The sequence below is a fragment of the Abrus precatorius genome, unplaced genomic scaffold (genome assembly GCF_003935025.1).
Source record: "Abrus precatorius isolate BTA unplaced genomic scaffold, Abrus_2018 Scaffold10, whole genome shotgun sequence".
Classification (NCBI taxonomy): Eukaryota; Viridiplantae; Streptophyta; class Magnoliopsida; order Fabales; family Fabaceae; genus Abrus; species Abrus precatorius.
Window position 1 is genome coordinate 997,794 of NW_020874292.1, and position 24,497 is coordinate 1,022,290.

At 33.5% G+C, this 24,497-nt stretch overlaps 2 protein-coding genes across 7 annotated transcripts; both read left to right on the forward strand.

Moving 5' to 3' along the window:
- Positions 1–7,919: 7,919 nt before the first annotated feature.
- LOC113866600 lies at positions 7,920–18,332 on the forward strand. Of its 5 annotated transcripts, none has more exons than XR_003505111.1 (4): positions 7,929–8,889; positions 13,635–13,782; positions 13,869–15,542; positions 16,761–18,332. XR_003505111.1 is itself a non-coding variant. In XM_027501420.1 (3 exons), exons 1-3 carry the CDS (start codon positions 8,039–8,041, stop codon positions 15,387–15,389), a joined length of 2,520 nt encoding a protein of 839 aa, XP_027357221.1. In that variant the 5' UTR covers positions 7,920–8,038; the 3' UTR covers positions 15,390–18,332. The 5 variants fall into 5 exon arrangements, 2 of the variants coding, with proteins under 2 accessions (XP_027357221.1, XP_027357230.1); XR_003505113.1 differs by having other exon boundaries at positions 7,932–8,889; positions 13,869–15,480; XR_003505112.1 differs by having other exon boundaries at positions 7,954–8,889; positions 16,387–18,332.
- Positions 18,333–20,645: 2,313 nt separating this feature from the next.
- On the forward strand, positions 20,646–23,780 carry LOC113872239 (5'-adenylylsulfate reductase-like 4). Of its 2 annotated transcripts, XM_027509642.1 has the most exons (5): positions 20,646–20,811; positions 20,908–21,119; positions 21,274–21,461; positions 21,558–21,682; positions 22,882–23,780. In XM_027509642.1, exons 2-5 carry the CDS (start codon positions 20,928–20,930, stop codon positions 23,322–23,324), a joined length of 948 nt encoding a protein of 315 aa, XP_027365443.1. In that variant the 5' UTR covers positions 20,646–20,811; positions 20,908–20,927; the 3' UTR covers positions 23,325–23,780. The 2 variants fall into 2 exon arrangements, with proteins under 2 accessions (XP_027365443.1, XP_027365452.1); XM_027509651.1 differs by having other exon boundaries at positions 20,646–21,119; positions 21,274–21,329; positions 22,882–23,756.
- The last annotated feature ends 717 nt before the right edge of the window (positions 23,781–24,497 follow it).

The window sequence follows — 24,497 nt, forward strand, 5'->3', positions numbered from 1 at the left end:
ACGTTACCTGGAGAGCGATATTATGTGAGATAGATAATCTACTTTTGAGATAACTTTATTTATTATACTCAAATATAGGTTTCTCTATTTTCAGATGTAGAGAGTATCCTAAGGTGCAAATTGAGTGATAAATTGGCCCTCATATTGGTCCTATGACCATACAAGAAATTTGTGCAACTGAGACCGTCCTGAGTTTAGTTCTATTAGGTGAGGCCTAATGATGTAGACCCTAAACAAACCATATAACTATTCTTTGATTGTTTTAGGGGTAGAGAAATAATATAGTCTTTAAAACTAAACACTGAAATGTACAACTGATAATTTAAAATCCTAGTTTCCTAGGATAAATTTTCCAATTTTCTAAATCCAAAAGTCAGAAGACAGCATTGTGATAACAATTTAGTTTGGTAGGATGGGGATTCTCCCCAATTAAGAATGGCTCCAACGGTGTTATTTGGTCAAGTTGAAGGGACTGGCTAATAAATTTATCGCGTTTTGATAGGTATAGAAATTATCTTCTATTCCAGCTTCTAGCCCTCAAGAGAGAAGCTGGCCCAGGTAGGGGCACAAGAATGTCTTACGTGAATAAGACTCAATATATCGGAGTTGACCAAAAAAATAAAAAAAAAAACTCAATACCGGAGGTGGTGCATTTGTTGAGCATTGGTAACTCCCCAACATCATGTGTGTATACTTAAACGACTAAAGAAACTTTATCTAATAGGAAAAAAGCTAGGGTAATGACACTTAATCACATGCCGTGAAGCAAATAACTGTGTAGATCACCTTATAATTAAGATGAAGTGATCAAGATGGTGTGGACATTTTTTCGGTCCAGTAATATTGTGTGAGGATTGGAAAAGTCCTCGTCTTTGCATGCCTTTTTTTTTTTTTTTCTTTTTTCAATTGATGTTATGCACATTCATTTTGCTAACATTCTATATTGGTTTTTATTTTGTTTCAACCCACCAAAGAACAATATATTTTACAGAATTGTTAAATTGAAATTTTGTATCATGCATTTAATGCTCATAAAACATATCAATTCAAAGTTGTCTTACATTTTTTTTTCCAATTATATATTTTTTTTAGAAAAGAGCTTACAAGGATGGGGTTGCATTCTTAAAAAAAAGTGCCAAAGGTTTGTAAAAAAAAAACTTAGTAATATTTTCAGATTGTCTATTAATTAATAAAGTACTACCCTTGATAGTATAAGATCTGAGTGTGTGGCTTTTTTCCCCTCAAACCTTACCTTGATTACTTTTAAATTTTTTCATTTGTATCAAAAGTTCATTCTTTGTCTTAAATCTTAACTATTTATACGAAACTAAGAAAAAAAGACCTTAACCATTTATACTCTCAAATTAGTTATTTTAAAATTCTTTTGCGTTTAGACTTATTCTCTTACATTCAAGCTACCTATTTATCATTTATTTATTTCATTTGATTATGTACATATATCTTATAATTTTTCTTTTTATTAAAAAAAACTTACATTAATTATAAAAATAAAATAAAATACGGTGCACAAGATGCATTCTAAGCCTACCAAATAGGCAACAAATACATCTGTTTTCCTAAATTTTTATTCCTTTCAAGCTTCACCCTAGTTATTCACATGCCAAAAATAGCCTAAATTGCATTTGATATGTTTATATGTTTTTAGAAAATTGATAACAACATATTTTTTTTATATATCTTTTAATACTTGTAATGATTAAAAAAATCTCATATAATGTATTCTTTAGAAATAGTAATATGAAAATTTATTTAAAAAAAAGGTGAATTGTTAATGTTTCTCTGGCTAGCCGTTCTTGTATCCAGCCTAAATTTGACTACCCATATTATTCTCTTGGTTATAAAATGGATATCCAATTAAAACCTTAAAGCTTTCCTTGCTTGAAGTAGTTTGTAAGTAGATAAGTGAATTATAAAGTTGTGTAAATTCCTTCTAGCCACGACAGTAAAATGAATGTGCACCTGGGCGACGTCTGATTGCCATAGTAAATAAGAGACAAGGATTTAGACCAGAGTTTAGTCTTAGCCTCCCTAATCAGCATGTGGTTACTCCATATATTGAATGTTTTGACATATTAGTCAAAATTAGTCATTTATTTATGAAAAATAAAACATGAATCAATTTCTTAAGAAATGTTAGTATAATTCACTATATAAACTTCTATCGCAAAAATAAGGAAAGTTATTATAAGTTAATAGGGATTTTACTCCTTTTTAAAATATAAATTAAATAAATAAAAACATTGTAATTGAACATTTTAGGTTTTTTCTATTTTATTATTTGATAAAAATAAGATAAACAGTTAAATACAAAAGAAAAAAAGATCAACACATTATCATATAATATTCTATATGTTATATGTTTGTATATATATATGATATTTTGTTGTGAGCCCAATTGCTAACTTGAGTGAAGACGAAGAGCCCAATCAGAAGAGGCAGATCCGGAAGGACCATTAAGAAGCCTAAAATTTTTGAACCAAAAACATAAAAAGAAATCTCAAAATTAAGATCATACTTGCTAAGCAGGAAGACATGATAGTCGATAACTACAACGATTGTGGCTATATATGCTTTTCAATTTTGATGCAGTGGGGAAAATGAAAAAGATAAAAAATTATAATTTTCGTTTCTGCTTTCTGTGCTTAAATATTCTCTCCCAAAAAAATGTTACTTCTTCTGCGGCAGCCTCACAAGTAGCAGTAAATTATTTTAGTTGAGTAATGCATTGCATGTATGAAATAATCAAAAATAATTTATGCATTAGGTTTAAACAAATAAAAATGTAGCTTAATTAATGACTCTTTTGTATGATTAAACAGAATTTAAACAGGAAAATTAACTAAAAATTCATAAATGGACTTGCAAACTTGCGAGCTTCTTTAGTAATTGAAATTCAAAACACAAATTTTGATAGCTTCTCCTGTTGTTGGCAGCCTCTCCAGTGCTGTCGACTTGCTGATAGCCTTTTGGGTAGTTTTGGTTGGTAAATCTGAGATGTGTGGTCTGATGATGTCTTCTTGTGTTTTGTGTGGCCAAGATAAAATCGGAAAGATGATGCTTCTTCTAACTTAGGCTTTAGGTTTTTTTTTTGGTCACAAATAAGGCTTTAGTTTTAAATACCTTTCCATACCTGCTTGTTGCTCTTTTGACCAGTTCTATAGCCTTTTGGGTTTAAGGTTCATGTAAGTCACTTGGTCAATCCTTAATTCAATCTGTTGGAGTAATTAATCTAATTCTTTTATAAATAGCTAATCTAAATAAATACATGAAATATTCAAATTTTCTATTGTTTTTATCTCAATTTTTTGAAAAATACTAATGATATACGTTCAATTGTAAAGCTTAGATCGTGACAATAATATAATGAACTTTCTTATAAGTAGTTTTAAATCCATTTATTTAAATTTTAAAAAAAGTAATTTATTCTTTTTGAAATTTTTATACCAAGTAAATGTTATTTTTTATTTAAAGACTACTCTAAGTAATTTCTGAAATCAATTTCAATCGATAAACACCGCGGTGATTTTAAATACTCTTTAGCTATCATATTGCTATCCATTTTTAAATGTCAACATAAAATAAAAAATAGTTAATCAACAAATAGTGCTGATCAGTGCACAAGAATAAATGCTCTCCTATATATGATATGTTATGTTAAAATTGTGTTAATCTGTCTTAACATATTAAGTAATGCATATTTCATGTTTATTTGAAGAGGGATAGACATGAGATCTAAGCAGAACCAAATTATGTTAAAATTTGTCACATTAGAATCCATTTCTGAAACTCATAATTATTAATATAATCATTGTAGACAAGATGTTATTTTATTGTTTTTTTTTAATTGGCTCATTTTTTTTCTAATTACTTAACTATGTAACATCTTAATCTTTATACACATAAAAGTAGTTGAATGCAGGGTTATAGCTGCATGTTAGAATTTGTCACGTGAGGATCCGTTTCTAAAACTAATATAATTATTGTAGATATAATCTACCTTATTCAGCTTGAAACTCTCAGCATAACTCCTAGCTTTTGTGTAGTTGGAAAATTGACATTTATACAAGTTTAGAAACACAAATTTCTGAAAAATTGTGACTAGATTTGGAATAGTATATAACACCATGCCAAAGAAATTGGGTTTAGATTGAGCTTGCCTTGTCAAATTTACTTTTTTCCAGAATAATACAACTTCATGGATCTTCAAGATTGCTCAGGATAAGGAACACATAAACATTGTGGTGGCTATGAAATGGAGGAACGATGGTTTTTGAACTTCAAATGGAGCCATCAATATATTCTCACAAACATTTCAACTTCCCCGAATTTATGATTTTTTTGTTCGGGTATATGAAACAAGATGGTCAAATAATTCAACACATACAAGCCTGCAAAGGGGAAGTGGGAACCTCCTCCCATAGAGTATGTTAATTGTCAAAAGAGTTTGAGCATTGTCGCTTGTAGAGGTGTGTAAGCCCCCTATCTAAGTATAGAAAGAAACCGACTAGAATAACAAAAGAATAGTTTTATTTACTTTTTGTAAGGGAATTTCAACAATACAAGAAAAAATTTATAGAATCTTTATAGTCAATAGTGGAAAAGAAAAGAAAAGAAACTATCTCTTGCGAGATTCTCTAAGAAGAAAGAACAACAAGACTTAATAACCCCTTACTGACTTAGATCTTTTCTATTTATACCCTTCACTAAAGATCTCTCAACCTCACATTCTGTAACTGTTTCCTCTTGCTTCTTCGCTCCAATCCTACAGTTGCGTTAGAAGCCACATGACCAGAATGTTCCACCAATTGTTTTGAGTCTTCCGCGTGTCCAGCTGATAGCTCACATGTTCCCTACTATTGACTTAGCTCTCTTTCATCTGAACTCATAACAATACAATATAAGGCCCCCTTGATTTGAGTATCGAAAGAAACCGAGTAGAATAATAAAAGAATCGTTTTATTTACTTTTTGTAAGGAAATTTCAACAATACAAGAAGAAATCTATGGAATCTTCATAGCCAACAATGGGAAGGAAAAGAAAAGAAACTATCTCTTGCGAGATCTTCTAAGAAGAAAGAACAACAAGATTCAACAACCCTTTACTAACTTAGATCTTTTCTATTTATACCCTTCACTGAAGATCTCTCAATCTCACATTCTGTAACCGTTTCCTTTTACTTCTTCGCTTCAATCCTGCAATAACGTTAGAAGCCATGTGACTAGAATGTTCCACCACCTGTTCTGAGTCTTCCGCGTGTTCAGCTGATAGCTCACGTGTTCCCTCATGCTGACTCAACTCTCTTTCATCTAGACTCATAATAAGATGTGATTCAAGATCACAATGAAACTTGTTTTGTTGGTTTCTCTTCTTATTATAACTACAAATGAATGTTGTAAAATGGTGGCTGGGTCCAAGGTTATTCCCACATAAATTTTCAAATTAGATTGTATTAGAATGCTAACTATCACAGTGGAATCAGCTTCCACGTACGTGAGTCTAAATCACCAGTACAGAAAATTTGCAATCTTCTCAATAAGTTTTCCTGTGCTATTATTTTGCCTATAGTTGTTTGGGGAAATTAATTCTATTATAAATAGACTAACAATAATTGGGCTGTGGAGCAAGAACCAGCTAAGATACTGGGATTCTTGTTTATGATTTACTCATGAGATGAAATGGTTGCACTCGGTAACACATTTTCTTAATACATTTTTGTTTGTTGACTTAATTTTACTGAAAACTAATAATAGATATTTTTGTTATGATAATAATTTCTTAATCATGTAATATTCTTAGCTTCATTTCCGTACATATAAAAACAATGGAGTTTAGACTTAGTTGCTTTATAAATATTTTAATAAATTCGTTATTTATTTTCTATTTATTAACTTATTAGTTTAATTTATTTATGCTTCGATTTCTTTAGTCATGTTAGCAACTCAAGATAGCATTTATGTTCGTATAATTATTTGAGTTGTTATGAATTATTTTCATATCATAAATACTTATCTAACTCCATTCCATATTACGTAACTCTTGTAATCGCTTCATTATCATGCCTGTTTCTACACTTGCTCAGTCACAAATCACATATTACATAAACATGATAATCATAATTAACATGCAAATATGATTTGTTTTATATTAGGTATTGACGTGAATTTATATTCTTACTTAAATAATTTTAGAAAGCACAATTCATTCAATAGAATTTATTTTTTATATAAATATTGTTATTCAAATCTTAATAAATTCCATACATCGCATTCAAACAAGATATCTATATTGAACTGAATTTTAAAATAAAATAAAATATCCTTTTGCCTTTCTAAATTGAAATGTATCTAAACAAATTTATAAACATCCATAATTTACTGTATCACATAAATGAAAAATATTTTCCCCTGTTTAGTATATTTTTAAGATTAAAAATCATAATAAAAATAGAATGATCTACATATACAAACAAATGAACCTTGTATCGTTGCATTAACCCTTTGAATTTGCCTTTCTTTTATCCTATTTTTCAATTTTCTCCCCAAAAATTCTTGATAATACCCTTTTCCTTTTGAAAAGATGTATTATTTTGGTCTAAATTCAATTTTCAATCAAATGCGATTTTTACAACTTTTCAAATATAGATATTAAAATATTAAATTCTTGACAATGCTTTTTGTCCTTTTAAATGAGATGTAATATTATTTTTACTTCTTAAAATATTAAATTTATCAATGACTAAGTTAAACAAATCCTTCACTTCTTTATGCATGTTTAGATTTGTGTTTACATTACTTAAACTCACGCTCACTCAACACACTAATAGTAGCAGTGATCTTTTCTTTTTCATTCAATATTTTTAAAGAATTCTAGTTTTCGCAACTTAATCTCTAATCTTTTGATCTTACTCCTCCAATCGCTCTCAAAAAATTATTATATATTCTATTTTTTCAAAATGTATTAAGATATTGACTTTAGTAATAACTAGTTAAATTAATCATCCTTTTGCCTTTTCCTTTGACCCCTTCACTATTTTTAAAACTTATAACAATCTAACCTCTTTTTTTCTTAACTCTTTTATCTTTCACTTCAACTCCTCTCAAAAAATCACTTAAGTGACAATACTTATTTATGTTAAATATTTTAAATTACTACAATATAAACTTATTTTTCAACTAATATATTTCCTTATAATACTTCTCAAATACACACATATATATATTCTCAAATAATTAAATCCTAAATTTCGTCGTGAATCTTTATTGCTCCCAGCCGTATTTGGTCCCCATACGTAAGTTCTAGGAGGCGAATTAAGTTTTTTTATTTTTATAATTGAATTAAGGGTTTTAATTTTACAATAATTTGTAACCTCGCTTATATATAATTTTTTTATTCAAATTATATTATATAATATAATATAAAAGTTTAATATGAATATATTATAATATAAATTGTTTATACTATTAATTAATTAAAATATATTATTGAAATAACATTTTAAATTAAATGTTAATATTAAAATTTTCACATTATCGATGTTAAAATATTTATTATTGCATCCTTATATCTATCACTATTTTAATTTTAAAAAATAAGTAGAATGTTATATAATTTTAAGAAAAATATATTTTTAACTAAAAAGTATATAAAAAGAGTAATAATAAATATATGAATATGAAAATAGACAGATTCTACCAATATATTTAAATAAATTCATAATTTAATATATTAATATTATTAAATATTTTAATTTATAATAAATTCATCATTTATTATATTTAATGCTTCATAGGTTAAAAAAAAAAGATTTTATAATCCCGAACCGTTGTGATTATCCGAAAACCCTCCTCAGTCCTCATATACAATATACAATATAAAAGAAAGAAATGTATTTGGACAGTGGAATTAAGATTTAGAAGAGAGAGAGAGAGAGAGAGAAAGAGGGGCGCAAGATTTACAAATACACCAATTCCCTTCAAATCTTTCAGATTCAGGTTGTAATCAGCGGTGGCGAACGGCAATGCCCATGGCCACGCCGGAACCCTCCACCGACCACATCGACTCTCTTCCGCTAATTGACCTTCGCCTTCTCTCTCAATCCGAACTCTACTCTCTCTCCCTTTCTGGCGCCACTCACCGTCACCGCCGCAACGACAACGATTCCGTTATCCCCAAAATCGACCGTTCCGTTTTCAACGAATCCGCCGGAAGTCGCAAGCAAACCTTCTCTCGCCTACGCCTCAACAAACAAAACGTCGCCGTTCCCGCGTCCTCCTTCCACATTCCCCTCCACATTCCCGAGCCCGTCGACGAAGAGAATTCCCAAATTATCGCTCTGCTGCAAGAACTCTTCGGCGTCGAGTCCCTTCGCAACGCTCAGCACCATGATGGCGACGACCGTGGCCTCGTTCCCGTTCAGGTTGAATTTAAACAACCGCCTCCGGAATCGCCGGCCTTCCAGAACATTCCGATCGACGTCGTCGACGGTGGTCAGAGGAAGAGGAAGCGCGGGCGGCCGCGGAAGAACGAGAATTTGGAGGAGGAGGAGCCGAGGAACGTTAACGTTAACGGCGAGGGGAAAGCGGTGGCAATGCTGAACGATAAGGGTTTTGTGGTTGACGCCGTTCGGTTGGCGGATTCTGGGGATCCGTTTGGGGAGGAGTTGAAGAGAAGGACCGAAGGGTTGGAGACGGAGTCTCAGTTGTTGGAATTTTTAGAAACTTTGAATGGAGAATGGGGGAGTCAGAGGAAGAAGAGAAGGATTGTGCAGGCTAGTGATCTCGGTGACTTGCTGCCTGCGGGATGGAGGATCGTGCTCTGTGTTCTGAGGAGAGCAGGTCGTGCTTCTGTTGTTTGTCGCCGTTACGTAAGGTTTTCTCTTTACTCCTTTCTGTATAATCTCTAATGCATGCAGCTATCCTTTAATTGGTACTTCGATTTCAAGTTTAAATGGATGGATACTTTGAAAAACGCCTTGGTTTTCTGGGTTTTTATTTTTATTTTATTTTGTGTGTGCGTGCGCAATGCTTCTGTGTTTCAAGGATTGGGGGTGGGGGAGAACTGGGTTTGCTACATTTGAGTTCTGGTGTTTCTACTTGAGTGGTTGCTGTCATTGCTCTCAAACTCAGATGCGAACACCTTTAAAATTTGGCTAGGTTTGTAAATGAAAGATGGTATAGATATAATTTCTGATTTTTGTCATGGTTGTTGAATTTAGGCTTTAAGTATAACACTTAATCCAAAAAAGCTAGCTCGTAAGATGAGAATTTTGTTATAGCTTTTATAAGATATTATTTAGCCATATGAGAATTTTGTTATAGCTTTTATAAGATATTATTTAGCCATATCTATTGTCGATGTGAGTTTTCAACATGCTCTCTAACGTTCAAGATTAGACATCTATAGTGTGTGTGGAAATTGTACACTCTCTAATGTTCAAGATTGAACATCTAGAGTGTGGAAATTTTAGGGTTTTCTTTTTTAATATAGCACTTGATCAAAATGTTCAAGATTGGACATTTAAAGTATTGAAATTGTAGGGTTTTCTTTTTTAATATAGCACTAGATAAGTCACGTGACCAGGTAGGTAGCATTTGGAAAGCTACGAGACTAGGTAGGTGGCTTTGGGGAATCCACATGGCCAATGAACAATAACATTCAAGATTGGTCATCTAGAGTGTGGAAATTGTAGGGTTTTCTTTTTTGATATAGCACTAGATAAGTCACGTGACCAGGTAGGTAGCATTTGGAAAGCTACAAGACTAGGTGGGTAGCTTTGGGGAATCCACTTGACCAGGCTAATTGCACTAGAAAAATTGATGGGGTTATACATATTTTTCTTTAAGTCAAGGGTGGCATAATATTGGATCTACGATAGATTCTAATACCATGTTAAATTTGAGTTTTAAGCTTAATTCAACTCCAAAAGCTAACTCGTAAAGTGAGAAATGCTTTAACCTTTATAAGCTCTTATTTAGCATATTTATAGTCGATGTGGTACTTCAAAAGTTGTCATAGGATTCAAATCGCCAAATCCGGCTTATTTTCTGAATTGTATAAATTGCAAATTAGGAGATTTATGATCAATAATTAAAATACCATAAAATCTTAAAATAGAAAAAACATTTAAAACATGTACATAGTTGCATTTTAAAGTCAGACTAGTTAGTTAAGTTGTGGGACTGGGGACATGAATTATAAGTGCTGGGGTTTGATCTTCCGCAATGTGCTCTGCCCCTTTTCCCCTTATCCCCTTATCTCCTCTCCTACCCCTTGTAAGACCTGACACGAACCTCTCCTTGGACCTAAAACAAGTCAAATAGCCCACAGTATAACTAACAGATTGAAATATAACCTTGGCCTAATTGCAAAATTTAAAGGGCTTTACAAAAGGTGAGATTAGGCTGAACACAGCAGAATAGTGGAGTGTCATTGGGAGTGGGTGAGTGCGTAGCAGCTGCAGAACCAAGAGTAGCAGGCAGCAGATTCCAAGGGATTTTGTGTGTTTTAGGATTCTGGTGTGCTGTCAAGACTCAAGATTGATTTTGGGGTCAAAATGCATTTTGAACCAATTAGGTAAACAAAAGGGTCACAGGTTTAGGGTTCAAAAATCAGTTCTTGAGGCACAAATTCCCATCTGATCATCACCATTTTTTTCTGATTGTATTGATTTAGGAATATTTACTATCACTTAAATGCTCCTCTTGAAATTCATTGAGTTTGTGTGTTAATTGAATGCATGATAGAAGACAAAGTTTAGTTGTAATTTATATTCAGTGAGAGTGGAGCCTACATTGAGTAAAGGTTCTTTGTTTCCTTGCTTAGTTGTTTTCTTTGCCACCACAATAGTACCACATCGGGTTATTTAGGGAACACAAACAAAGTGCTTTGCTTATGAAACAAACTGCTTTTCAATCAAGCAACCTATATCCATCCCTATGGTGTCTTGTCATGTTAATGAGACAGCATAGACAATGAATGGGACACAATGGACAATTAGGATCAGTTAAATTTAGTTGGACTAAACTTGGTTGGTTCAGGAAAAATGGCTGGGTTATTAAGTTGTACAAAACTTGGATGGATTAAACTAGTTTTTACCAGTTTTGCATGCATGCCCTATCTAAATGGTAACTGGGACTAAACTGATCAGTTGGAAAGCTTAATAACTTTTGCAACTAACAATGATTGAGCGTGAATTGGAAATATGTTGGTTTTCTTGTTTCTTATGGGCTACACAAAACCTTATTTTATTTTTAGAAAAGGAAGTTTAATTGAGATTGAAAGAAATAAAATAAAAGGTGGCCTAGTGCATGTGGTGGTACTCCCACCTTGTGGAGTCTAGGGAGCTCCCAACTTGAACTGGATGTATACATTCTTACCGTGTTAAGTGTAGAGGTACTTTTTATGATTTGAACCTAAGAGTCATGACCTTTAGGTCACAAGGAAGTAATATTATTGTTGTGCCAAGACACCCCAATTGAAACAAATAACATAAAAAATAAATAAATTAAGGGATCTAAAGTAATGTTGTAACAATCAAGGGATCTTGATTGGAAAACAAAGAAGCCCTGACTAGTGCAAATTTTTGCACAGTTTAAAGCAATTTTAAGTAGAAACTAGTGCTTTCTGATTTTCTGATCCTGTTTGCTGGTAACTAAATTTAATTTCATAGCAAGTACTATTATTATGAATTCATAAGCTGCACTAAGCTTAGTCTCTACTCTCTAAGTTATGGCCTCAAAACTAGGGGGTTATTTCTCACTTTGGCATTGGTCAGATGGCTTATATATTTGATGTTTTTTCTCTTGGTGGGGCTAGGTGAAAGGGGGAAGGGATTTTTCTTTAATTTGCTGTATAATTCAATGGTATTTTTTATTGGCTTATGGCAAGGTTTCTAGAAGCTGCTAAAAGAGTAAGATTTGCCGTGTTTAATTTTTGCAGCTATTTGGTCTCCTTAGAAATGCCTTTATTTTTAAAATGAATATTTTACTTGAGTCTTATGGATATAGTTGTTTTCTTGAATGGTGTTCAAATCAACCTGTTTAAACTTTAAACAAACCACACAAAAAACCAAACCATATTCCATCTTAATAAAAGCTAAATTCTTACTACTAGTTGTTGAACCCAGCTGGTTGTTCCTTTTTTTAAAATACAATTCACTTCCTAAACTGCAGAAACTAGTTTAGAATCCGAAGTACCGGGGACTGTTTGTCTGTCTGCAGTTTTAAAATGTGTACAAGGATTGGGACCTTTCTATGTATTGATGTATTTGTTGCTTTCTTTTATTCTTTGTTATTGGCCTTCAAAGGATGTTTCTTCAGTATCTGTAATGTATTTAATCCAATATAATTTTGTCATTTATTACAAAAGGATGATTGAAGATATTACTTGTTCAGTGACAATATGATTATATTTTCCTTATCTCCTGTGCTTTGTCCATCTCCATCATTTTAAGAATAATTGAATGAGATATAAAAACTAGAGAACATTTAGAATAGTGGGAGACAGACATCTAAACTTAAAGCGTTCTAATTTCTTCTGTAATTTATTTCCTTTTTTTTTTTCCATTTGAAAAGTTGCATGTCATAGCAGTTAAATATACGTTATAATGGCTACAAAAGAGGACATAAATTTGTGTTTGCCACATTTTTTAGGGTGAGGGGTGGGTTGAATAATTCATAATGGGGTGGGGGTTGGCATCTTTAGTCCTGGATCTTGTTCTGGCTCCTTCCTGCTGCGTAGAGTTTTCTGTGGCCTCAGTGCGGCTGTGTGCTTTGATAATTCAGTTTTTAAATTAAAAATGCTTTATTAACCATTTTAGCATCATTGGTTCCCTTTTTATTTTAGCATTCATGATTCCCTTTCAGAATACCTTCTTAAATCATCCATAGTTACCCCTTATTATGCGAAGTTCGTATACTATTTCTCATGATAGGTAATGAACCACAAAATTTCTTACATATTTTGATTTCCAAGGTTTCCAAGTTACGATGTGGATATGAATTTGATATACTTCTAGATCTCAGCCTGCTTACAATCTCTGAATTATATGGACTGCAATGTTCTGGCATTTCAGTTTTCCATTCGTGCAGATATTGTAATTCTCTTAAACTTCTAGTATTCCCCAATTATCTTAGTAATATTTAGAATAATATCCATTTTTTTCATATCACACAAATACATCCTTCATCAATTCACCCGTTGGAATTAATTTTATTTATTTATCCACTGAAACATCAAATCCCCAACAATCCCGTCCTTCCATTCATTTCACCATAATTCTGTTTACAGGAAAAGCCAATATGGTTCCATTTCACCAAAAAAATGCAGCATTTTTTTTTTGTTAAAACAGTTGTAATGAAATAGATGGAGGGATAAAAGCATTGGGGATTTGAAGTTCAAGGTTCAATTGATGATATTAATCTGCCAGGAAAGCAACTGTTTAAGCATTTACTCTTTATCTACGACTCATGAGGGACAAGGATATTTAGTTTGTGGCAGCTTTAACCTAAATTCTATTTGACAGTTTATGCATATATTGACTATTGCTTTCTTGAGGTTGTAACCATTATTTATGTTGGATTCTTATGCAATTGCCCTAATTTGATTCCATCCAGCCCTGATGGACACCAGTTTGAGTCATGCAAGGAAGTTTCTGCATACTTGCTTTCCTTTTTCGGTGTTCAAGATATAAGCTGTCTAAAATCTAGTTATACTGATGGTAGTCAGCAGTTGTCCAGCAGTATCAATTTGGCATCTGAAAGTGTAAGCTAATATTTATGATGTTTTATTTCTTTTTTCTATTCCAAAAACAAAAAGAACATTTTTCATTTTTTCTCAAAAAATTGCAGCAGAGTGTAAGTCATGTGCCAACAGGAGATATGAAGACTAATGCCAATGCAAGTTATTTGTGTTTAGTTGGTGCATCTATGCACTCTAATCATGAGAAGCAGACCCCCATATCATCATCAATTGAAAGTGAAAATTTCAGTGGTGATCTGGCCTTGGCTTGTAAATTAGGAGATACTACTGTTGGAGCCATTGACCATCAAACTGAAGATAAGAAACTATTTAAGGCTGATAAGAACGACGGAAATTCAGTTCAGGGATGTTCTCTCATGGAAGATAGAGGTTGTAATGTGAGTGGTGAGAAGTTGGTTGGTGCTAGTGAAGCTAGCAATGCTGCATGCAATCTATATATTCCTTTGGTTTTCTCAACTCCTTTCTCCAATGATAATAACAGTGGTCAATTTTCTGATGAAGTAAATGCTGTCACATGCATAAAAGGCAGCATTAGTAATTTTGCTAGTCAGGATAGAAATAGTGGGTGCAATGAAACTGTTACCTGTGGAAACCAGCAAAAACATGTTGACAACAATGAGTTTGGGCTTTCTGTGAAATTAGTTGGGAACGTTCAGAAAACAGGTTTTGAAAGCAGCATGCTGGCTCCAAATTCTGAAGGCAAAAATTTTGCTGGTAAAAATTTAGAGGATGGGCATCTTACTTGCTCCTTGGAGGACATGGAGGTTAGAGATGAAAAGACCATTAAGGATGATGAGCAGAAAACTATTGGTAGCAAAGACCAGCCTGAAGTTAAAAATGTATCTACTGATGTTAAGCTGCAGACTAGTTCTGAAGGTTGTTCACTTGTCCCATCTCAGAATGAACTTAAGCATACTTCTATAAATAGTATGAACAGGACACAAACTTCCATGCTGAAGGACTCTGCTGAGGAGAATATTTTTGATAGTGATTTATTTAGCTCATCTATTGATGAGAGAACATATGTTCACAGTAATTACATTGGTAATGTTTCTTTTAGCTCTTGCACACAAGATGCATCTGAGTCTGGTGGAGTTCATTTTGTTTCTGATCTTAAAGTAACTGAGGATGTCAGTTACAATCAGATTCCTGCAAATGAGGAAGCTGCGACTAGTTGTTTAGAGGAAAGGAGTTCCTTGAATGATGAAAATTACTCCATGGACAATCTGTTCCACAGAAGTTCTGAAAGTAACTTATATGCTCTAACTGGCAATCAGCATGTTTCTGCTTTTCATGATAATTTGAATAATATTTCTTCTGGAACCTTTGATGCACTCAAAGCTGTTGATGCTGGTTACATAACGCCCCAGTTAGGCACTGTTTCTTGTGGCAATGTTGTTGCTGAGGATGCATACACTACTGCAAGCATTATGCAGGGAAAATCCCAAGGATGTGTATCTGTTGCTCTTGGCGAAAGTATATTAACCCAATTTGACAAGCAAAGCGATGATGGTGTTAATAAAGCTAATAAATCTTGCTTACCAGGGAAGGTTAAGAATGAAGTTGAAATTTCCCAAACTGACTCTATAGGTCTGCCCAAATTGCAGTAGCAGTCAGATAGATTCAGAGGCAGATATGATGACCCATGCTGTGAATCAATTTCTAAATAAAACATGGATGGTAGTTCTGCAGACTATGCTGGTAACCATAAGCCTCTGCTTGTATATTCTCAATTTCCTATCGAGAATGATAGCCTAGAAAAGGTAATGATTATATTTATAGTATGATAAAACTTTATTTTCTGCAGAAGACTGATTTGTTTCTAGAGATCCATTTATGCCTCTGTAGTCAAAGTGATTTTGAAATTCTTTATGAAATGAAAATATGGAAGTTATTTTCAAAATCTAAATACTTGGAAAATTAGTCTGAAAGTAGCTGGTCATTATGGAACATACCCTTTTCCATGACTAGCTCTATAAAGTGTTCCTATGAAATATTAGAGAAAAAATATTGGGGCATGGATGGATTTTGTGTAGTTAAAAGGAAACGATTGATTAAGGTTGTTTCATGAGTTAATATCCTAGTGCTTACGAATTATTTCCTTAACATACTTTTGCTTTTTTCATCTTGTTAATTTTTTTTTTTTTTGGAAATTGGAATATAAATGAAGTCACCTAGGATGTCATTGGGTATTTGAGTGTGTGTTATGATCAAGCAGGAATTGAAACTTGTCATCGGATTCCTGTAGTAATTCAATGGGTGGTCAACCAATCAAGAATTAGTCTTAATCCAAAGTAGCCAAGGTTGAATAAATGGTGTTCGTAGGCAATTCTGTTTTGAATAACGTTCTGCCCATGCCTAACAAGTAACAATAGCTACTTTTTGGGGGCTGTAAGTGTGTTAGAATTTCATTTTCTGTGTAGAAATAGTCATACTTGTAGGATTAGACACCAAAATTAACACTGTACTAATCAATGGTTTCAAAGTTTTGGGGCCTCTGCATTCTGAACATAGAAATGCCATGTTCTAAGCAATTGCAAGAATGAGTATCAATTATAAATAATATAATTATACTTATCATGTTATGGTACTTTTTGTTGCTTTTAGATATAGGTGCAGGCATGTTGCTTTGATCAGTTTCTTAGAAGCCTCTCATTTTTATTGTGAGAATAGTGAAACCAGTTAAGCCAAAAATTGGATTTTACTATCCCCTAGTTTCTATGTGAACGGGATTAACATGTTAGAATATTGTGTTGAAATGGCTGTGGAAAAGTCATAAATATATTTGTATATATTATCCCAATTCGAAGACGACTATACTTATGAAACTTAATCTGAGTTTTGTCTTGTTCTTCTGTGAAATGCTACGCAAGGAACTATATTGTAAATTTATTGTTCTCTGGCTGCAAGCTTTACTTCTGCAGCTGATGATTTTCTTCAGTTTTGATGACTGATTTTGCTTTTATTTTGGGACAAAACAGATAATTGCTTGAAGGCGCATTATTTTGTTGATAGATTTAGCAGGTCAAACTGGTGGCTTCTACATTGCAAAGTTTATTTTGGGGGTCCTTGATAGAGCAGATGCCATTTTTATTTTGAAAGGAAAACAATTTCCTTTTAGGTTCATTTTAGCTCAAAACATGTTTTTTTTTTTTTTTTCAACTGGTAGACTGGTATACTGACATTGAATTTCAGGTAGGTCCTTCAAATGAAGAAGGAACTAGTTTTCCCCTATTTTTGAAAGAGAAATTCCAAATTAACTGTTGATCTCTTCGTCTTTCACATGACTACTACCCTTTGCATAATTTTTATTGATGGGCTCTCTATCCGATGCATACTGCCTGGTTTATATTTTACTTTTTCACCTCATTCCGGATGGTTTTTAGATTTTTGTCATGATTGCCCGTGAGTTTTTGCATTTGAACTTCATTTATAAAATGGGGCCTGCTCAACTATTTTGTGGCTGTGTATAACACGGGAATTGAAAAAAAAGTCCGTGATGGACAAGTGAGTTTACTAAGGTCCACTGGATACATTAGGTGAAAGGTAATGGTGTCGAAGATGCCGGTTCCACGAACACGTGAAGGTGAGAGGGTGCAAAGGCACTCCGAAGCCCGAGACTGTCTTCATGCAAAGTGATAGTATGTGAAAAGAGACCTGGCAATACAAAAGGTGCCCTATTTACAGGGTTTGGATGACGGTGAATCATGGTGTTCGACATTTGAATGCAGCCACGAGGTAATTTAGCATAGATTGAGTCTAGTAACTGTTCAGTATTCTGGAAGTTTTGATATGGGAGGTGTGGATTCTTTTGCTTCTGGGCGTAAGAAGTATTGTAGAGTGCAGGTTGAGTGATTTGTTGAGCCATGGATGGCTCTTTATCCCAATTGAAGAATTTGGGCTATCAATGCTGTACCGAGCTAGAATTTGTTGGATTGTTAGTTTTGTACATTTAGAACTTCTTCCATTTGAATATAATATAAACGAATAGGAGGATAAGATGGATGACGTGCTAATTGAATGATTGGTGACGTTACCAATTATTCATGTTGCAAATAAATCTCCCAAATAAACAGACAAACTAGGATGAATTTGTAAGAATTGTAATTGGTAGTCATAGAAGCTAAAAACCTGTTCAGTGGAACAATGATGATTTTATTCCACGTTTTAAATTCAATAATCCAATATAGAAAAATGGTAAGGTTCAAACTAGTCGATATCAAAAGCATATTGAAGTGAATCTACCTTTTTTTCAATAAGCAATGTTGACATGGAAAAATGTTGCTTGCCACAATCTTTATCCCCTTCTATTATGTGGATGCCTTTATCCTCACTCTTAAGGATCTAAATTTGCGTATCAATGGTTGTGTTTCCTAGCTTCTTGTCATTGAGATTAATTTCTCTAATGTTGACATTGCCTAGGGCAAAATAAATGTTCCAAATGTGTCACTTGGTTTGCCTGCAAATAAGCTTTTGCCACACTTCCCACTTTGTGGAGAGTTCAAGCAATGGTTGTTAGGGTTTAGCAAGCAGGAATTCATGGGACAAATTTTTACTTCACCAAAAAAATAAAAAAGAGAAGCTGACAATTGCAAATGGGAAGTATAGAGTTGGCTCCATTGGCTTTGATGTCCTAGCATTATGCAAGGCATTATCTTAAAGCAATGTAGGTACTATGTCCGTCTTTATTGAGAATATATCGCTCTAATGCGCTATGGCTTGGAAGTTGCAAGGTTATTTTTAGGAGTAGGCCTTATTTGGGTTTTGGAAATGGGGGAATGATGGAGAAATTGAAACCCATATGAGGAAGGGTGGAGGAAGGGATGAAATAAACAATTATGTAGTTGAAAGAAATTCAACAGAAAATGTTTAAGTTAATAACATGTACATGATGGACCAAATTTAAACATTCCCCATGGTAAATTGAGCAATATTTTATTCCATTAAAAATATGGAAGGGGTCATGGGAAGAATATAAATGTTCTTTGAACATTTTCCTGCGAGGTATGATTCTTTTTTTCTTTTTTTAGCTTTGAGAGCTTCAAACTTTAGAGATACCATCATGCCTTTAATAACATCTAGCTTAAAACATTTAATCTCATTGAAGGTTTGATTATTTGAAACGCTAACAAACTTTTAATCTTGGGAGAAAAATTCTTCTTTTGCAGATAGTGTCTAGATTTTATGCAATTTCTCAGCCGAATAGTGTGTTTCCAAATATATTATTTTATTCTTTCTATGCACAGAAAATTATTTAATACTACTACGAATTGACTAGGCGCAGAAATTTTAAACAACATTGTTGGATAGTACAAAATTGTTTGTAATACATTGAATAATATAGCGGTGATTTCTATTAAAGTTCAGCTCTTTTTTATTTTATTTTATTTTTTATAAACAAAGGGGCTTAAAAGCCCGAAACAAACAATAACCTAGGCAAGCATTCTAGGAAAATCCTGGGAACAATAATCTAAAGAAAGAAAATGCAAAAGAGAGGGAGAGGGCACCTCAAACTAAGACAGGGGGCCTAGAGAAACTAATCCTAGCTTAGCAAGAAAATTAGCACAAATGTTGACTTCTCTACGAATATGAGTAAATTTAACAAAATTAATAGATTTTAGAGCATTTCTAATATTACAAATCAAAGGAAAGAGTGGATGAGAAGGAGGTTGAACATTTAAAACAAGATTAATAGCCTGTTTTGAATCATTCTTAATCCAAAGAACCTGAATTTTTATAGAAATTGCTAATTGAATACCCAGGAAAATACTCCAAAGTTCAGTAGTTAGAGGGGAACAAGGAGCCAGGCTGCTGCAAAAGTTCATTCTAAATTTTCCATAACAGTTCATTAATCTTGTTTTGTTTTTATTTTTATTTTTTGTCGAAATGGGTTGCTTCCCAGTTATTGTGAGGCAGAAGACTAGAACAAAATTCTTGTTAAGAATTTTTTTTAAAAAATTTCTCACTTAGTGAATTTCAACTTTGAATAATTGAATTCGTGAATTTATGGATTGGGTTCACATCATTTTCTTTACACCTATGGTCCCTGGTATCCTCTATTCTTCTTTAAATACGCGGGCGCACATTTATAAAAGGGCTTGCTATTTTAGATAGGTTGCTAATAAATTCGCTAATCATTTCAAACTAATTTGTTAACAATTTGAATTCATTAAATCCTTTTAAACATCAGAATCATTCTATATTTCAAATCCACGTAAATCTTTAATTGTTTGAATAAATTTTAAAAAATTGATTATTTAAAGTAAAACGAAATTGATAAGAGAAATAAAATTGTTTAATTCTGAAAGTAAGAATACTTGATTTGTTTTTAAAAAATTGAAGAGTAAAAAATGCACATAACATAGTTTGAAATAGAAAAATTAAAAGTATAGCTTATAATTTATAAATTATATTGAATGGATTATCATTCTTTAGATTTTATTTGATTCCGTCAAATCTCTCGCTCGCTATATATTACACCTATAATTTACTTTAATCGAAAGCCAAAAAATATATATTTTCTTTAATGCTTTCCTTGAAAGAGACACGCTAAATGTAAGAGTTATATTTTATAACTAAATAAAAGAAATAAATATTAATTATTAAATTTTATTATACATAAGCGAAATTAAGATACAAAAATAATAAATATTATCACAGTATAAATATGTAAAGTAACTGTCATTTTAAGAAAAAATAATGTAGAAGTAATAAAAATAATTAATGGAGGAGAGAATAAAGAAAAGAGAAGTCAAAGAGTGAAAACCAACGAAAGTGCGTGTACTATTGAACAGAAGGAGGAGGGAAGGGTCTTATCTGAGTGTGATGCTTAATACCAAATGCGAAATGCGAAATGCGAAATGCAAAATGCAAAATGCCATTGCCACCACCGATCACACTCACACCCACCAACTGATACCCATCACCTTCCTCTCCCTCCCAATTCCCAAACCAACCCAACCCAACCCTTCTCCCTTTTTTTCCTTTTTCTAAAATTCTTATAAAATATATAAACCATCCACTGAGGTTGAGGCACGTCATCTCTCTCCCCTTCATATCCATGCTTCCAAATTAGGGTTTCCATTTCAGATTTTGTTGACTCGTCGCTTCGCCTTGTTCCAATTTCAGGGTAAGGGAAAGGGTTGAGGATGAGGGTTTCGGGATCGGTGATCATCTTCGCCGTCTTGCTTTGTGGGACCCTTTCCTCCACCGCTCAATCGCATAGTCTTTCTCCCTCCTCCGCCGTCTGTCCCGTAGATACCCCTCTCGATTTCATCCTAGGGTTTCCCGATTGGACCCAACCCCTTCCCGATTCTGTTGGATCCATCGCCGTCACCGAGGTAACCCTTTCTCTTTCTTCTCTCTCTGTGTGATTTCGGATTTGAAACCTAAAGTTTAGGTAGCTTCTTGTCGAGCTGGTATTGTTTATGCCAATTGTGATACCGTGTTAGTGTAGTATGATTTTGATGGAAACTATGCGTTTGTGATGTGCAGGGAGATGAGGTTTCTTTGCAGAAGGCACTGCATATGGTTCACAAGAATGATCACGAGTATGTGGCTGTGCTCTTCTATGCATCTTGGTGCCCTTTCTCTCGGATATTTAGACCAATTTTCTCTGTCCTCTCTTCCCTGTATCCTTCCATTCCTCATTTTGCTATTGAGGAATCATCTGTTAGGCCAAGGTTTGTGTTCTTACTTTCACTTTTATATGTGTGTATGTGTTTCCTTATGTTTGTGTTTTTTTTTTTAACGATTGAATGTTTTTCCTTTTCTTGCAGCATACTATCCAAATATGGTGTCCATGGTTTCCCTACACTGTTCATTTTGAATTCTACCATGCGTGTTAGATATCATGGATCTCGAAAACTTGACTCGCTCATTGTTTTCTACAGTGATGTTACTGGTGAGGCCTGTTTTTCTTTTCCACCTTACATTTCGTGTTTTGTTATCCTGTTTTTTCTACCTATGAATCAAAGACAGCAACTTTTGCTTGAGAGTGTTGCAAGTAAAATTCACATTAGAGTTTTAATTTGATCGGAGTGGTCAATCCATTTGTAGAGCTTTCAAAAACTTAAACACAGGTACATTAAAATATGTTTTCCAAACATTATCCTGTGGAAGAAATGGATGGATTTGTTTGACACAAGGAAATATGTTGGAATTGATTATTTGGTTTGTCTGAAGCATTTGTTTCTTTCCTATAGATTGATTTTGGTTGTTAATCAAGATTTGTTTTAATATTTGATTGATGACATGCTTTGGCTGTGCCTTATTTGTCCCATATTGCAATCAAGCAATTACCGGTGTCTTTCACGTGAAATGGGAAAACTGTTAGGGCTTGGGAGCATGGGGCCATAAAAAAATGTACTCGTGCCATAACAGAATCTGTAAGCATGTTTAAGTGGAATGTTTTAAAATTTCAAAGAATTTTTAATGCAAGGGATTTTAAATCCTTGATGGTCAAGCCCACAGATGACAGTATACTCCCTAGTTCATCTTCCAAATTTATAACCCTGAAAATCCTCATTTTTTCACCAACAAAATTAGCTTATGAAATACCATCACCCCCTACAACAACCCCTTCCTGTGACAAAATTTGGATTTTCTTGCTTGAAGAACAAGATCAAAAGAACAAGTGCCAAAGTGAAACATTATGATAGTGCCTCAACTATGGTGATTAACCTACAGAGACTCTGAATTCATGGTGGTTGCAGAGATAAAGGTAGGGGAAGGAGTTTGTATTTAGGGGGGTAGATGGCAATTTTTGAGAACATATGCAATGCTATAGTCTCAGTGGGAAGAGAGGGCATTATTTTAAGATTTGGAAATCAGAAATGTATCAAGTTCCTAAGAGAGGAGAATTCATGGATTTTAAAAATTTACTTAGGGGGGAGACTTCCAAATTCTCTGTTTTTGGTTCAAAACTTAATGAAAATTCCAAGCATTTTTATAATTTGCTTGTTTAATATCCAAAAAATGCATTTTGTAGTAAATCACCTTAATGCTTTGAATAAATAATATATTACCTCTTTTAAATTCTTTATCCCTATACACTCTATTCCTTATTTTATTGTATAACTCATTATTTGGCTGTCATTGTAGGGATTAGGATTGCTTCATCTAATCAACTATCACTTGTGAAAATTGGGCATCCATCAGCTACCGAGAATCATGGTAACACTGAGCCAGAAAGTTGTCCATTCTCATGGGCTAGATCTCCAGAAAATTTACTGCGTCAGGAAACTTATTTGGCTCTGGCCACTACATTTGTGGTTTTGAGGTTACTATACTTATTTTTTCCTACACTGCGTATATGTATTCAATATGTTTGGAGAAGGATCATCCAAAATGTTAGAATAGGGAGCTTGCTGGAACATCCTTTGGTTTATTTGAAGCGAATAATACAGTCATTTAACTATCTGAAAGAGCCATGCAAGAGAAGTAATCTTCAGGAAGGAGCAATGAATGCTAAAGCATGGGCTTCCAAGTCCCTTGCAACTGTTTCAATTGGAGAAGAAAGCAGCGGCCGGGGGATGCACCAGTGAGTTTCCTGTCCCAAGCAGTTATCCCTCATGAAATTGGAGATCTGAATATACCTCGTGAAAGGCTTGGCTGCAAGTTATGCCATGTACTTTTATGCCAGGATCATCTTCACACCCTTGGGCTTCATGTTAGTGAGGTCAATTATGTTACTGAATGATGTAATCGTCCCTTATATGTCCATATGATCAAGAAATACTTCATTCAGCGTTCTAGAGGATTGAGACTTCAATGTGTATAGTTTAAATGTAGCAGACTCGAGCTGAAATCTGTAATTCTTTGACTTGTAGGTTTACTTGAAGGTCAAATCTTTGATCATCAGTTCATAAATTTATTTTTGTTGGGAATGAAATGATTGTAAATCCCGCTTAAACACATTGGATGCCATGTTCGTGTACTCGATGCATGGTTATTTGTAAAAGTTCAAAAAGAATAAGATGGTGATAATCTGATTAAAATGTCATGTTGAAGTATTTTATTTCAAAAGCTAGAGTTTTATGTTTGAATCCTTTTATCATGTGTTAAAAAATCATGGTCTGTAACGGTGAGCTCCTTAGCTAACCTCTTATAGTGACTAGACCCCTTGTGCTGATATGGTAATTTGATATTTCTAGACACAGATGTCTCGCACTATTTTATTTTTTGGTTGGTGTTGAGAGAAGAGTCTGTGCTAAATGTTGGTTTTGAATCTTTTTCGCAGGAGTTAAAAAATCATGGTCTGCAACGGAGTTCCTTTGGAATTTGATATTTCTAAACATTAAGATGTCTTGTTCTATTTCTTTTTTCGTTAGCGTTGAAAAAGATTCTATTAAGTAGACGTTGTCTGCAGAGACTGGAATGACAGCGTAATAACAAATTAATCAGATTTCTTAGCTCCACATGGTCGGCACGTTTGCATTTAAAATCTGATGAAATGAAATTACCTTGCAATTCATTATTAGTGTGTATTGTTTTCAGTCATATTATTTGTCGCCCGCAAGTAGAAAATTTGGGGGTGAGCCACGGCTCGGTTTCTTGCAATTTCATGTCTATGTATATTGATTGCTCTTATATGCTACTAAAGGGAAATTCTGTTGAAATAATTTTTTCCATTTTAAGTTTCATTACTTAGATGTTGCAAGAATTTGTAATTCATTGGATATCTTCCTCCTGTCATTGAAGTCTATATTAACCAAAAA